Source organism: Alosa pseudoharengus, unplaced genomic scaffold (genome assembly GCF_046254945.1).
Source record: "Alosa pseudoharengus isolate Yale_2024_CS ecotype anadromous, Long Island Sound unplaced genomic scaffold, YU_APseudo_1.1 YU_APseudo_1.1_scf_1, whole genome shotgun sequence".
Taxonomy (NCBI): Eukaryota; Metazoa; Chordata; class Actinopteri; order Clupeiformes; family Clupeidae; genus Alosa; species Alosa pseudoharengus.
Genome location: NW_027468564.1, coordinates 22,521,536 through 22,537,627, shown reverse-complemented (window position 1 = coordinate 22,537,627; position 16,092 = coordinate 22,521,536). Strand labels below are relative to the sequence as shown.

At 41.3% G+C, this 16,092-nt stretch overlaps 1 protein-coding gene across 1 annotated transcript in view; it reads right to left on the bottom strand.

Moving 5' to 3' along the window:
* Nucleotides 1-11,357, bottom strand: part of LOC143117426 (uncharacterized) — a 66,953-nt gene extending 55,596 nt beyond the window's left edge. The window contains exons 1-3 of the mRNA XM_076279139.1: nt 11,246-11,357; nt 6,108-6,190; nt 5,243-5,920 (exon numbers count right to left, since the gene is read on the bottom strand). Coding sequence (XP_076135254.1) covers nt 5,243-5,920; nt 6,108-6,138 — 709 coding nt within the window. The 5' untranslated portion in view covers nt 6,139-6,190; nt 11,246-11,357. The remainder of the gene's footprint in view (nt 1-5,242; nt 5,921-6,107; nt 6,191-11,245) is intronic.
* Between the last annotated feature and the right edge of the window lie 4,735 nt (nt 11,358-16,092).

Below are 16,092 nucleotides of genomic sequence, written 5' to 3'. Positions count from 1 at the left end.
TTTACCACAGAGGGATTGTTTCTGATTTCGCACCTGAAAGTGTTGATAGTTTATTACTGCTCTATAATATGTGACATAGTGGTAAGTCTGATAGCAACAACAGACTAAGCCCAGGCTCCCAGTCCCAACCCAACCCACTGACTAGCGCGACTCTGGGCATCGGTAACGTTCCAGCTTCATAGGCAAAGATTGAACAGTACGTGCGCTCTGCTCTAAGATCTTTGGAGAGAGATGGTAGTGTTTGAGAAAATATACCATGTTGGGTGGGGAGACTTCTGTGATGAAAATAAACTAACATTTGATTAAAGGAATACGCCACCCCTAGGTGAAATTGGGTCTCTCCCCGCAGTCCCTAGAGTTGGATGAGTGAGCCAAAGCGTTTTATAGCCGACCCAGCCATTGTCCTAATCTGGAAACGGCCCGGTTAGCTTTAGCTTAGCGTAGTCGCTGTAATCCAGCGCTGCCAGCTAGCATGTCGTTCAAAAGTGAATCAAATAACTCAAGATTTTTTATAATTATTTCTCGTAACCTGTACATTCACATCGAGTACAAATATCAATGCAAATTAACACGAAGGGATTTACTAGACCAATTTAGATTTGGAACTATTTTCGGGCATAGCACTGGAAAAGCACCGCTGCCAGGCGCAAAGACATCACGCAGCATCTGTAAACCCTCAACTTCCGGCAATACACCAGCGTGACTACCAAGTTCTCTGCTACTAGGCTGACACTGACAGGTGGGCTTTCTCTAAGAGTTCTAATGGCGATGAATATGGAAAATTACACGATAGACGAAGATGATGACTTCGACTACCAAGATCCAAGACCCTACCTTTTCGAACCTGAGTTCACTGAAGAAGAGTTGCGAGCTTTGGATCTGGGAAGAGAGGACGTTGCGACTGGTCAAGGAGAGTCGGATGAGCGAACGAGAGCAAACACGAACTGGTGGTGTGAGTGTGGAGTGTGCCAACCCATGCCGACTGACAGGTAACGGTAAAAGGTAAAGTCGTCATATTGTCAATAGGGTAAAACGGCAGCCTAATGAAGTTATACAATAAAACTGGAAGTGACAATGTGAGTCGGACTAACGTTTCAGTTATAACTTTAGCAACGTATAACCTAAGGAAGGATAGAAATTATACTTACAGGCATGGATGATGAACACTGTTCTGCCTCTGTACTGAAAATGGATGGGACGGCCGTATCCTTCAGATGTAACAGCATTTTTCTCGTAGCATACTGCATTTTCTCTTCGTAGTCCTCCGGTTTGAAATGCTCCTCGCAAACACGATACTGATTGATTTTATCCACTGGAGTTGTTGCAGGAATGCCGAGGGCAGCAAGCCAAAGATTTCTTCGTTCCACTGGGTTTGGAATTCTGTGAAACATTACTTACAAAGCAAGTAGCCATTTTTCCCCAGTAGATGTGAAACCAAAGTCCTTCGGTGAAACTAACTTCAAAATACTAACGCTGGTGTATTGCTGGAAGTTGAGGGTTTTCAGATGCTGCGTGATGTCTTTGCGCCTGGCAGCGGTGCTTTGCCGGTGCTGTGCCCGAAAATAGTTCCAAATCTAAATTCGTCTAGTAAATCCCTTCGTGTTAATTTGCATTGATATTTGTACTCGATGTGAATGTACAGGTTACGAGAAATAATTATAAAAAATCTTGAGTTATTTGATTCACTTTTGCAACGACATGCTAGCTGGCAGCGCTGGATTACAGCGACTACGCTAAGCTAAAGCTAACCGGGCCGTTTCCAGATTAGGACAATGGCTGGGTCGGCTATAAAACGCTTTGGCTCACTCATCCAACTCTAGGGACTGCGGGGAGAGACCCAATTTCACCTAGGGGTGGCGTATTCCTTTAAGATAGTGGCAAGTGATGTAGCGGTGCTACCCTAATATTTAGGCTGCAGTAGATCACCATGTTAAGCGTTCACCATACTGCAATTAAGTATACTCTTTTGATTATGCCTCATTTGCCAATAGAATATGAATTGTTACATGTGGAATTGCTTGTTATTTGAGTGTAAGTAATGATAGCAAAATAAACTCATTCTGCTCGATCAACTATGTACTTATGCAATATTTTTTTTTTTTTTTCAGAGACACTGTTGAAGTCCTTTGGAGCACATCTCTACCTCTACCTAACTCTACCTACCAGAAGGTGAGGTTTTCTTGATGGCAAATGGTTACATAGCCTGTTAATATGACACGACACATTTAACATAGTTTTTTTTAAATGTATTTATGTATTTATTTAATCATTGCAGGTTCGTCCACTGCAGAGTTGCAGATGCCTAAAAACCAGGAACGAAGTAGGAATAATTATCTATTTTTTGGGACATTTTATTTTTGATTATTGATGTTTGTCTATTTTGTTTTTATTTTGTAGTTGAAAATTGCTCATTTAATGCACATTTGCGGATTTGTTCAGCAAATCTGTTGAAAAACAAGTCATTAAACTGATGTACTTGTTTACAACAAATACAAATGCTGTTGTATTTTGTTATTTGTCAATTCAACTTCAGTAAACCACCCTTAGTGCTTCACTTTGAATATGAATGTTTCAAATAAATCTGTGATTTTAGTACCCTCTAAGATTAAAAGGTGAAATAACAACTATATTAATACATTGGTTTACCAAGCACATGGGGCCAGAAGTCTAGATTGGAGCCCCAAAACATTTTTGGCATGTGAGCAAGGATGGTTTACTGAATGAGCCTACCGAGCCCAAGAGGTCAAGGGACCCTGAACCCCAAGTAGTTGTGTGAATTCACTACCAATAAGTCAAAAAGCAAAAGGCTATGAATCTGAACAAATTTAGGTACTGCCCTTCTCCAGCTGACCATCCCAAAAATGCACCAGAATACAGGAAATCACATCTAACCCCCCCCCCCCCCCCCCCCCCCCACACACACACACACACACACACACACCCGTTTGTACCCACATTTGCACAAACAGGGTAGGGGGAGAGGGTCCTTATGCATCTGTGTCCAGGGGGACAGTAGTTCATAATCAGTCGCTGTATTAATACATAACCTCACTGTATTAATTTATAATATGACATTATAGTGTGAAGTTGTCAATTATCGCCAAGCACAGGTGACTGCGTTGTGGGAGGGCGCCCCCAAATCAAATTCTGCTTAGGGCCCCCAAAAGGCTTGGGCCGGCACTGCGTATGACACATACTCACACAGTAGACATATGTACGCTTCCATGCACAGGCACATACACAGGCACACACACAAGCACGCACACACACACACACACCCACACACACACACACATAACATAAACATAACACAAACAATCAAGAATTTCTCATAATTATGAACAGGCAAGATGGAGGTGGGGTGTATAAAATGAATTTTACATGTGAAATCTATGAACTAATCATGTTTTGGTACTTGTTGTCTAGCAGATACCAATGAGAATTGAGTGTGGATAATGCAATTTAGTGAGACAGTTAGAATCATATAGGCCTTTCAGCGTGATTTCTTTTTGTGGAAAAAATGTGCTGGACTGGGCGGCGGTCATATTTTGTACCGCTCTGCGGTACATCTAGTTGTAAGTACTTAACTGGTACACTTCATTTTAATGGGTTTATGCCACTGTATCAAAGAGCAATAAGTGTGTACCAACACAGTTGATATATGTACTATGTAGTGAATTAGTAGACCTGTTCCAAGACATCGAAGACATAACATACATGTCATATGTACATGTAAGTAATTAACTGGTACACTTAATAGGTTTATTCCACTGTATCAAAGAGTAACAAGGTTGTAGCAGCACAGCTGTTACATGTACACTGAAGACAATGAGGCCTTGACTGGAGCTAAGAATGCTTTGTATATCAAATCTATCATGACCAGATTTACCCCATCCAGCAGGTCTCAGGTCAGCTCTTTGCCTCTGATGAAAATTTAGGCAAATTGGCAAAGTTTTGTAAAAGCACTCAGTATTACAATGTAACAACTATATGTAGGTACCCACAAATACATAATGCAAGTACAATGATAGTACCTGATAGTACATGTTGTTACACAGGTTGTACCACTGTACCTAATTAGGTAGGTACACTGTAACAGCGACACATTAAAATAAAGTGTTACCGTAAATAAATACCAATACTTGAAGTTTGGATCCCCTGTATGTTTACAGAACTATGACAAAAGTATGACCTCAAACTAACATAGTCTACCTTGTGCACAGAGAAAGCAAAAGTCAGATGTGTTTTTTATTCAGACCATCAGTGTGTAGTTGGCACATTGTGTGCTTACTATTGTGATAGCTTGTGTTTACTGTTTGATACGAAAACATCATTTTTACGAAGGTGTGAAAAGTTAAGCAAGGTGTGCTAGCTTTTGCAAGAGAACTACAATGTTTTGCTGATTGGGTGAAAGGTTTTCCTATTTGTGTGTAGAGTTTTGCAAAAAAAAGCCATAATTACAAAAAATGTGCTTAAGCAATCAGAAAAAACTGCAATATAGTTTGAGTAAAGCTACCAACTCAACAATTTTGTGCTAATTGAAACACATTCTTTTCAATGATTGTCTCTAAGGAAGACGTTGTCATGGGAAAAATACACATAAAATACACATTTTTGAGCCTTAATGTCTGATCTAAGAGAGTACAGTGTTTAACCTGGTACCAGAGATGCTTACTGTAAAATCTAAGTCTTCTACCTGAAAAACTGGGGGCTCAACAACTCTTCAAATATGCTATTTTATTTTATTTTGGAAGAAGTAGCTACCATTCTAGGTTATTCTTGAGCTACACCCCTGACATTCCATGTGTGGATGCTATTAGTAACAGATAATGACTGTAGAAATGGAAATACATATGAGAGTGTTTTCCAGATATTGCTGTTTAAAATGGCTTTTCAGAATATTTTGCCAAAAAATGCCCCTGATACCCCTCATTCAATATTTTTTAATGAGAAAACTATTAACAGTAGAGACTTAATATTTTGGATTTGTCATATTAGAAGTGTATCTTTTTACCAGAATTGTTTAAGGAAATTCTGAGATGGTCAGGTGGGAGGCATTGGGTGAAAGGAGACGGAATGACTCTGCAAACGTTCACCAGCACACGCACAACCATCAATCTATCTACTTATCCAAGCAATAAATGGATCATTCAAAACATTTCCACTGCATTAACCAATGTAAACCATTTAAATGTTGGCAGAACTACAGAACACTACATGAGTTCAACTGGATACAAATTACCTGTTGATGATCTGTTAGATATTGCTGTTCGTGTCCCCTTTTCTTTGTCTTTTCTTCTCTTCTCTTCTACTTCCTCCAGTCTCTGTCTGTCCATCTCATAATGACTGTTGCTATTCCCAGCCACCATCTTGTCTATCTTCTCCAGCAGCTCTGTGACTTGCATTTTATCCTTGTTCTTGATGTTGAGGACATGATATCTTTTCCCACAATTATCTACAAGCTGCTGGAGCATTTTCCCTTTAACCTCAAAGGCTTTCTCTTCTGCAGGAGTCTCCTGAATGAACAGAACTAGAGAGTGTTTCCAGGCTCCATGGCCCAGAAGACTCAGGTGGTTTGATGTGGCTTTTCTCTCTGCCTCTTTAAAGGTCATGTTCTCATGGATGACCAACAGAAAAGCATGAGGTCCTGGAGGACACAGAGTCACACTGAGAACAATCTCCTGTTTAAGGAGATTAGGAGAGTCCTTATAATAACATTCACTATAATCCTTCCATCCTGGAGTGTCCACCACAGTGACCTGTCTCCCTGCTACCTCTCCCTGTCTCTTCACACACTGCAGTGTTCTCACATCAGGGTCAAACTCTTCTCTGCCCAGGATGGTGTTTCCTGCTGAACTCCTCCAAGCGTCTCTGTTCCCCAGCAGCACAATCCTCAAGTCTATTAGATTGGAGATATCACCTGATAACACAGACAGCACAGAGACAACACAGTCTGATCACTCATGAACAGTTGAACTTTCCAAACACTTCCCAATGATGTTTGTAGTTTTCAGCAAATAATCATAATCATTATATATTTGTCATATAATGTAGTATAATATCATTATATATCACATTAAAGATAACAGAGAGGTTGATATGCTCACCTCTGGAGGCCTGTGGTCCTTCAGCTGCCATCTTTCTTGCTTCGGCTTCACTGGACTTTCAACATCAGCATCAGACTTTCATTCTATCAAAAACATATCAGTTACTTTATGTTTCAAACATGACTGGACTCAGGAGGATGAAAGCAATCATTTCTTGGGATTGACCCCTTAAACACTACACTACCAACAATATTCTGGCCTCTGACATTTAATCTGGACATTTACTATAATTTGGATCAATCGAACTCCAAAACTAAACTATTTCCCTGTTAAACAACAGTATAGAACTGGCAGTAGGGTTGTCATTATTTTTCTGATATTTCAACAATGCACTACTCTGATAGCTTCCTGTTGAATAAATGCCATTATTTGTGACACCACCAAGAGGACAGGTCAATGCTAATTGAGAAAGCAATTTCACCCTTAACACAGAAGGGAGCAATCGGAAAGTTACCTATTTTCGCCCGTGCCCTATTTTTGCCCTTTTGCATGTAGATAGATGATAGATAGATACTTTATTGATCCCCAAGGGGAAATTCAAGTATGTGTATGACTTAATATTCATTTTCAAATCAAGACGGCGAATACCTACAGAAACACAAGCACCCGTCCCATAGAACCCGTATCGAAATTATCTCTGTACCAAAAATGACATTGTAGGCCTACAGTGACTCAAAGAGCTGTTATGTAGGCTAAACAGTGTTTTAAGGCTGCATGTACAAAAGCGCTTGGAACTCCAGTGGAATTTTGATTTCACAACAAGAATTCCCTCTGATGGTCCGTTCATGCCACCTAGAAATATCCGCCCCTGTGATTATGTTCCCACTGCAAGTGTTCATGTGCTTTCAGGTAGACTGCTGTTGTTCACAGCACTAAGCTATTTATGGTTACTGATATACTCCGAGTCTCTGGCCCTCTCTTAGAGCCAGGCATAGTGAGCTGGCCCTCGGAAGAAAAAGTTTGGGGACCACTGCATTTAATCATAGGCTATTGCGATTTAATACCATTGTTAGCTGTGTTTATATTGCCATCATTCCATATCAGTGTAAAATGTAGCTCAAATGAAATAATACTAATAAAAAGACTTTAGCATTCCCAAAAGTAGCAGGGAGTTCCAAAAGTATATTTTGAACTCTGAATTCTGGGTCTTTGCATACACAGCTCAAGCTGTGAACAAGCAATATCCTACAAATAATTTAAAATTCTCAAACTATGAGAGTTTTATGAAGTGCTAGCAAAAACATCTGAAATGATCACCATTCTAACTTTCACTCACCTGATGAGAACTTTGTGAAGTCTGTATGAACATTTGAACGAGTGAATAAAAAATAGAAATAATTATCCCAGAAAGTCCCAGAAATATGACTTGAATAGAAGTTAGTTAGTTATTAACAATTAATTGATAAACTTTTAGAATACTTTGAGCACTGATGTAGTCAGCATAGGTCTCTTACATTGTTTGCAGGTAGGCCTTTCATTCCTTTTTCGATGGCAAACGTGAAACAGCGCCAAAACAACCACCAGTGGTCAACAAGAGTATTACATGTGTACTGTTAAGACTCGCCATAGAGAATGAACGGGGGAAATTACGGACGTTATAGTTTGATGATGTTGTACTCCTGTGCGGGCTGGATGCTATATACCACGGACATGTTTTGGGGGGCCACCCAAAACGAGGTGGCGGGCCGGATACGGCGGGCCATAGTTTGGGGACCACTGATTAAATGTAATGGAATATTCAACTAAGGTAGACTGCTGTTGTTCACAGCACTAAGCTATTTATGGTTACTGATATACTCCGAGTCTCTGGCCCTCTCTTAGAGCCAGGCATAGTGAGCTGGCCCTCGGAAGAAAAAGTTTGGGGACCACTGCTCTACATTGTTAGTATCTAGTTGTTTTGTAGGAATAGTAGGCTACGCTTGTAGGCCCTATGACTTTCAGTTTCCTTTCTAAAATAATTAGCGAACTCCATCCCCATCAACGAACTTACTATGGCCAATATTTTTGAAATTTCACAGTCTTGGTTTCATTAGGAGGACATGAATTCTGGGTGGATTTGTGCATGCCTCAGACTCGTGGTGTGAGAGCGAAATTGGAGCGGCCTCCACGCTCCAACAAAGTTCCATCCGCTCCTCGCTCGCTCACGCTCCTCTCACTAGCTCTGATGCAAGTGTATGCTGCTTTTATGTAACAAAAACGGCAAAAAAGACAGCCAAAGTCCTTTTAGGCAGGTCCCTCCACTCGGCGGCTATATTGCAATGCTTTTCGGGCACTTATCGGGCATCTATTTCGGGTAGAACCACTGGCGCCTTAATGCAGGGGCTTACCTGGGCTTCAGCCCAGGGGCCTCGACCAATGAGGGGCCTCCTAATAATAATAATGATAATCAATAATAATAAACGTTGTGTCCGTATTCGCGGCGTCATTAGCCTACTCTGGAGCTAGCCTAAATAATTGAGCACATCGTACTGCTCTACAATTAGGCTACATCCATGCAGAGGCCCCCTTTGTCTTCTCCAATTCTAAAATGTAACAAAATGTAACAAAACGTAATAAATCCCAACGGGTGTAGAGGAGCTAGAGGAGAGGCTGAAACTGACTGACAAACTCATCATACAAACTCTGGAGATAACGTGGGTAGGATTGAAGCAACGATAAACGAATTACGTGGATTCCTGTAACTGTCCATGAAAACAGAAGGCATAGCAGGTAAATATCGTAACAAATAGCCTGGAAATGAAACGGCTTTAAAAACATGTATTTCACTTGTCTCATTGGAGTGAACGCAGAACATGGGCTGTGGCGCAAATAAATGAATTAGTGATCTGCATCTCCGTTCACCAACAGCTAAGTTTGTGCTAACCCATTCGCACATATAATAGTCTATGTTATGTTTTCTCCATTGTTAACGTGAGATATGTCTCCATGTAGTGTAGTGATAATGCATAAGGTAGCCATGTTAACGTCACATGAGCCAGCTTGTTCTGTAGGCTAAATTTCTGTCCCTCCCAAACTGCGTTAAACTGGTGTGTTAAGTAGACAGAATTTAAAAAAAACTCCCGGGGAACCCCCCGACACGACAAACACATGCACTTTTGAAAAGCTTTTAAACGTCCATGTGTACCCATCTTTTAACTTAGCCTACAGCCAGTGTTGTAAAAGTTCAACGCTTGTTTTCGTGCAGTAGGCTAGCCTTTTTGATAAGCGATATCATGGGTAGGCTGACGTGATTCGAGGGCTTTCTGTTCCTGTTTATGTAAAGGTTTTACATGCTGAATAATGATAGGCTACACTGCATGTTATTAACCAAAAGCGCACGCTATGTGTCGGGTCAGATCGCGGGCCGGGTATCAATTAATCATAATTAATATTTGCGGTTGGGGGGGGGGGGGGCGTCCTTAAAAAACATATAGCCCAGGGGCCTCGGGTGGTATTAAGGCGCCCCTGGGTAGAACCACGCGAATGCAATGCTTCACTAATCACGACACACTAACCTCCATCTGCGAGATCACAACATACCACAACGTAAGGTAGCCTACAACGATATGACATTGATGAAGATTGGACATTCCCTCAGAGGAAAAGAAGTTGTTCGGGAACACGCTTCACCCACCCTCGTTATAGGTGCAAATTTATTTAATTGGTTGGGATAACATTTTGGGAACGGTGGTAGAAGTTTTCCCCGCGTGTCTCGAAGTCTTAGGCTATTTAATGTGACGTTCATATGTGATAATTAGCAATGTGAATCAATATTGAGTAATTATTCACTTTAGGCTACACAAATAATGATCAAATGCTATATTTGGACAGGCTGCTAATTGCGGAATATGTAGACTATCCAACAAAAATTACTATAATTAAGTAGACATGGGACTTAAGCTTTGAATTAAATTTCAAAGCAGTCACATGAGTGTGTGAAACGAAGCTTCACATGATTTATCACAAAACAAATCAAGCTCCAATATAAGGCTATGTTTACACATGGCCGGTTATTTTCATAAACGGACATTTCACCCTCTCCATAATCAAAAATAACATTGTGCCGTTTTCAGAAAAATTGTCGTTTAAACTAACCCTTGTATATGTCGTCAAGAGCATGTCAATACTGTAGCAGTGTAACGAGAAGCTCAAGCCCATGTTAGCCAATCAGAATCCTGAAAATAGCAACAACAGCAACAAATCACTTCCTCTTTCTCTTTTATGTCGCAGTCAGACATAAAATCTCCGCCTCATCACATAAATCTCCGTTTGTACCTGTTAAGACGCAAACGAGCAAACAGTGCTTTCCCAAAAAAACGATCAGCCCGGAGTTTTTAAAAACTGTTTGTGAGGGAGTAAAACCTCCGCTTGCGTCTAAATGAGAGGGTCAAACTATCAAACTAGAAAAATATCACGGTTTGCATCGTATTCGTTGTCGTCTAAACACCACCTAAAGCTTCACTCCAAATTGGTTCATATCTTCGATACACGCCTCGAAGCAGGGGGTTCACAGGTAACATCACTACTCTTTGGACTGTGTTCTGGTTTGCCAGCTCTTTGCTTTCTTCAGTTTTGTGGCCAAGGGCCTGTTTTTTCACATAGGGTTAGTAAACGTTTGAAATGATTCTGCTCTTGAGTCCGATCTCTTTACAAAACCTGCAAGTTGGTTTGATTAAAGGTGATCCAAGCGATCTAAGCATTTTTAGGCTTAAAAACATTTTTTGTCACATAGGCCTATAGCAAACATGTCCTCATTATCTGCTAGCGGCCCGTCCCCTGAACACACTGTAAAAAATACAGTCTCTAGACAGCCCAGGCTCCGCAAACGGCAACAAAAACAAACTTGTGGAACCTGCACCATCAAACATAACAAACCATATTCCGGCCAATAACTGACGAAATGTGAATTAAGGAGAGCTTGAATGGGAGAAAGTAGCAAGCTAGTTCTCTGTTTTGTTTGAACGTCCACAGAAGTGACATTGCTCAACATCGCTTATACAGTAGCACCTTTAATGTAGGTTACAGATAATATCTGTAATTTCACATTGTTTTGTATACTGTTTTTTTGTTTTGTTTTTTAAAAAAGAAACACCATTTAAAATATGTAGTTATTTTCTGTTGAAATAATATTGTTCAACATTTACAATGGTTAAACTTACCCTTTCTCTTATGCTCTCATAGGTGTCCGTAAGCATAATATGTCAGTAATGAGGGCTGTGACAAAGCAGCTCAGTGCTGGGAATTTTAAGGAGCAGAAACCTGTTGGACAGGGTGCAGGCTGCACTGAAGTGGGACGGGTCCACAACAACATAGAGTATGACCACACAAATCTATCAGTGTCTCAGGGCCCTCAGAGGAAATATATAGTCTCCACGAGGAACTGGTTATACAGTATATTTATTATCTTATCTTTGTGATTGTTTGGATGTGTTCTTCCACTTGTTTTAGAAATAAGTTCCCAGGGATGGCAAATATGTGAAGTTCCCAAGTAAAGAATTTAAGGTGCATAGTCTGTACAGATAAAAATCAAGACAGCATGGTATGTACAAAATGTTCCAGTCAACACTAACCAAACCTGTTTACTGTTTTGTTGTTGTTAACAGAGATGTTGAGAGGTGATTTTTGAGATGCATCTAAGAGTATTTTTCTTGGCTCAGAGGCTCTTTTCAACTCCTTGATTTGTTTAAACTGATCTGGAGTCAGTTCCCCTTTTCATAGACTCTCTCCTCTTCCTCTGCCACAAGAACAACTTCAGTTCTGTCCTCAGATTACAAGGATACAAGGATACAAGGAAGTTTATTGTCACATGCATATAGTTACTGGAAGTAAGAAATGCAGTGAAATTATGTCTGGTGTCAGCCTATTTGTGCATTAATGGGGGGGGGGGGGTAAAAAGTGCAGTAGAAGAGGGGTTTAGTAGATTAAGTGGCAAGGGCTGCATAAGAAAGGTGGGGGAGGATTGGGATTGGGGGGGGGGCACCAACAAGGAGCACCCAAGAGCAACAGGGGCAAGGAAAAACTCCCTTACCAAGGAAGAAACCTTGGGCAGATCCACGGCTCAAGGGGCTAACCCAACTGCCAGGGGTCTTGGTGTGTGTGTTGGGGGGATGACGGGGGAGATGGGATAGTGTGCTGTGTATGTGGGGAGAGGGCAGTGTGCAATATGTGTGTTGGAGAAGCTTCCACATGAGACAATGTGCTGTGTATTGGGGGGGGGGGGGGGGGGGCAGTGTGCTGTAAGTATGTTGGGGATGTGTGTTGGAGAAGCTTCCTGATGAAATAATGTGCTGTGTATGTGTGTGTGTGGGGGGGGGGGGGGGGGGCAGTGTACTGCAAGTATGGTGAAGGGACTTACTATTGCAAGCAGAGTACTGTATGTATGATGTATGTGAGTGATGACAGTGAAGATGTGTGTGTGGGCGGGAGGGGAGTGGAGCAGTGACTGTGTGTGTGTGTGTGTGTAGTGTGTGTGTGGGTAGGTGGGGGCAGTGTGCTGTAAGTATGTAGAGGATGTGTGTTGGAGAAGATCCTGAAGACAATGTGCTTTGTATGTAGGGAGGGGGGGGGGGCAGTGTGCAGCAAGTATGTAGAGGAGGCTTACTGTAGCAAGCAGTGTGCTGTATGTATGTGAGGTGATGACAGTGATGATGTAAGTGTGTGTTTTTTTGTGTGTGTGTTGGGGATGGGGGTGGGGTGGGGGGGGCAGAAAGGCTAGGCAATTACTCATAGCCATATCTACTCTTTGTAACTCATCGCTGAACTGACAAAACTTGTATAAAAACATCACTACCACTACTCATCATTCCTTCTGACTTGAAATATGCGCGCGCACACACACACACGCACACACACACACGCACACACACACACACACACACACACACACACACAATGTGAACACAAGAGCATAATTTTCAATCACCATCCACCAGCATATATTGCCATATTGCATACTTACATAATACATCTGTTGGAGCTACATTAGTTTGCTTTCAGTAGTGGTAAATTTGTTAGTTAATTTGTTTATTATGATTTTGCTCACATTAGTAATATATATTTTTGTGATATTCTTTTGCTCATTATTTGTTAGTTAATTGTTTTGATTTATATTTGTAGTCTTTATTTTTGGTTAGTTTACTAAAATATTTGGTTTAGACACCTGGGGGCAGTAGCGGGCACAGGTAAAGGTGAATATAGGTAGGAAGTAGCAGGAGGCTTGTATGCACCTGGGTGGTGGGCACATGGTTTTTTACCAGCGCGAGAGATGCTGTGTATTGTTTGCTGCAGCTGGAACTAAATAAACCAGCCAAAACCCCGAATCCAGCCTGGAATTGATGTTATTTCTTGCCTGCGCACATTACCTGCCCAGGGTGCCAGAAGTTGTCGTTTGATTTAAGTTTAATTTTATTTTGTTAACAAACGGCCACTACAACAAGTAAAAAACCCGCCCATGGATTAAAGAAAGAAGAAGAACTTTCCTTGGAATTCGCTTCGGATATTATTGGGATACCCGATGGAAAAGCACGGATTGTTTTATTCGCCATTCGTGGATTATCTGCTGGCGTGAGACAGAGGCCTGGCCCGAGCCAAGAAATATCCAGTTGGTATGTGTACTGCCAGAAACGCCGTATAGGAACACGGCATCATGAAAAGTTATATGGACTTAAAACTTGGACTGCTTTAATTGACTTTGCGCTTTGTTGGATTATCAACGCTCGGGGTGTACTTCATTCATAAAAAGGTAAAGCCAATGCAGTGTGCGCTTGTGTGGATGAAGAGGATCTGTTTGTTTTAAAAACGAAGTTGTTTCGATAACGTTGCCATCTTTTGCTAGCCTTGTTGCCCGATTGTGGACACTTACTGATATTATCAACAATTAAGTTTGCAACAAAATGTCAGGCGTAGAGGCAGTACCCGATGTGGAGAGGCCGGAATCAAAGCGGTCAATCAAATTGACTTCTAAGGGAATGTGCCTTTATATACAAACCTGTCAAGAAAAACGCACTGCAAAAACTAACCAGGCTAAAAAGCTTATGAATAAAATCCGTGCCCTAATGGAATTAATTGGAAGTGCCGATGCAGTGAACAATCAGCTTGCTTTGTTCATTAAGTGTTACGAAGAAGCACTCGATATACATAAAACATTTATGGAATTGCCTCTACCAGAAGATGATACAATACTTACCACTAAAACTAAAAACTTTGAAGAGAAGATGAAATCATGTCATGCATTTATTGAGGAGATAAAAGAGTGGCTGTCTAAAGCCGGTCATCCATACTCGCAGCCAAAAGAGCCTATCGACGCAGAATGCGTTGATGACGGAATACAACCTGAAGACAGTATTTCTAACGTCTTAAGTGTAAGAGCAAGTTCTGTAAAATCACGCGCCACCGGCGTATCAAAGACTTCTGCAACATCCGCGGCGCGCATTAATGCGGAGGCCGAGAGAGCAGCTCTTCTCAAACGCTCCGAAGCTCTAAAAAAGAAACATCACATAGAAGCGCAGGAGGAAATGCTTCCTAGAGAAAAGGAGCAATTGGCGCTTGAAACAGACTTAGCGGCCACAACTGCAAAGCTTCAAGTTTTAGAAAAGAATTCATCGCAGTGTGGTTCAAGAAGATCTGATGGAATGAACTCTTATTTTGAGAGGAGCAAACCTCAAAGATCCATCGGTTTAGATCCCTTTGCCAAAGCCTTTGTCCCACATGATGTTCTTGATGTTCTTGCTGCACCTGATCCTGTACCAGTTGTTAGGCCTAGACAAGGAGAAGTACAGACTGCTTATGGACGTCAAATGGGGCATATATTAAACTCTCAAACTCAAAGTGTTAACAACCAAAATGACATGGTGGGTATTATGCAAAAACAAAACGAAATCACTGCACTGTTGGTTCAGCAAAATATGTCCTCTGTTCTTCCACCAAGAAATCTGCCTATTTTTGATGGAGACCCTCTTCAATACAAATCTTTCATTAGAGCCTTTGAAAATGTAGTGGAGAAGAAAACAAATAATCCCAGCGACTGTTTGCACTTCCTTGAACAGTACACTAGGGGACAGCCAAAGGATCTCGTGCATAGTTGTCAACATCTACCTCCAGATCAAGGCTATCACAGAGCCAAGAGTCTTCTTGCTCAGCACTTTGGAGATGAACATAAAATTGCATCTGCTTACATGGAAAAAATATTTAACTGGACACCCGTTAAAGGTGAAGATGTAAATGGATTACAATCATTTTCTCTGTTTCTCCGAGGATGTTCAAACCTTACAGAACAAGTAATGTATATGAGGGAACTGGACTTGCCATCTAACATGCGGAGCATTATTTTAAAACTTCCTTACAAATTAAGAGAAAAATGGAGGAATATTGCATGTGATCTGCAAGAAAGAAGAGGACAGAGAGCCACATTCATTGATCTTGTAAATTTTGTTGAGAGACAAGTGAAAATTGCTTTAGATCCAGTTTTTGGAAATATTCAAGATCCTCAACTTCCTAACGTCAAGGCACCATGTAGCAGCCAGCTACGACAAAGAAGGAAGGGAAGCAGTTATGCTACAAATGTCACTCCTGTGAGGGAAGAAGCTATGGCACAGTCTGCAGGACATAGTACCTCCTCCACTCATTGTTGTCTGTAATGCCTGCAGAGAAACCACACATTAGGTCAGTGCTCACAGTTTAAAGCTAAGGCACACCGGGACAAGATTAATTTCATTAAAGACAAGGGTATTTGTTTTGGTTGCCTGAAGGTAGGCCACATGAGTAAGGACTGTAGGAGTCGATTGGATTGCCATGTATGTCATCAAAAACTCCCTGGAGTCCTTCATATAGAAAGACAGGATAAAAGCACATCTGCAGAACAAGTCAAACATCCTGTGAACCTTCCAAGTGATTCAACCGTAACCTCTCAGACGTGTGGCCATATTGGGGCCGGTGTGGAAGATGATTCTACCTTCTCCATTGTTGCAGTAAAGGTCAGAAGCAAACTGACTAATAAGGTCATGCAGAC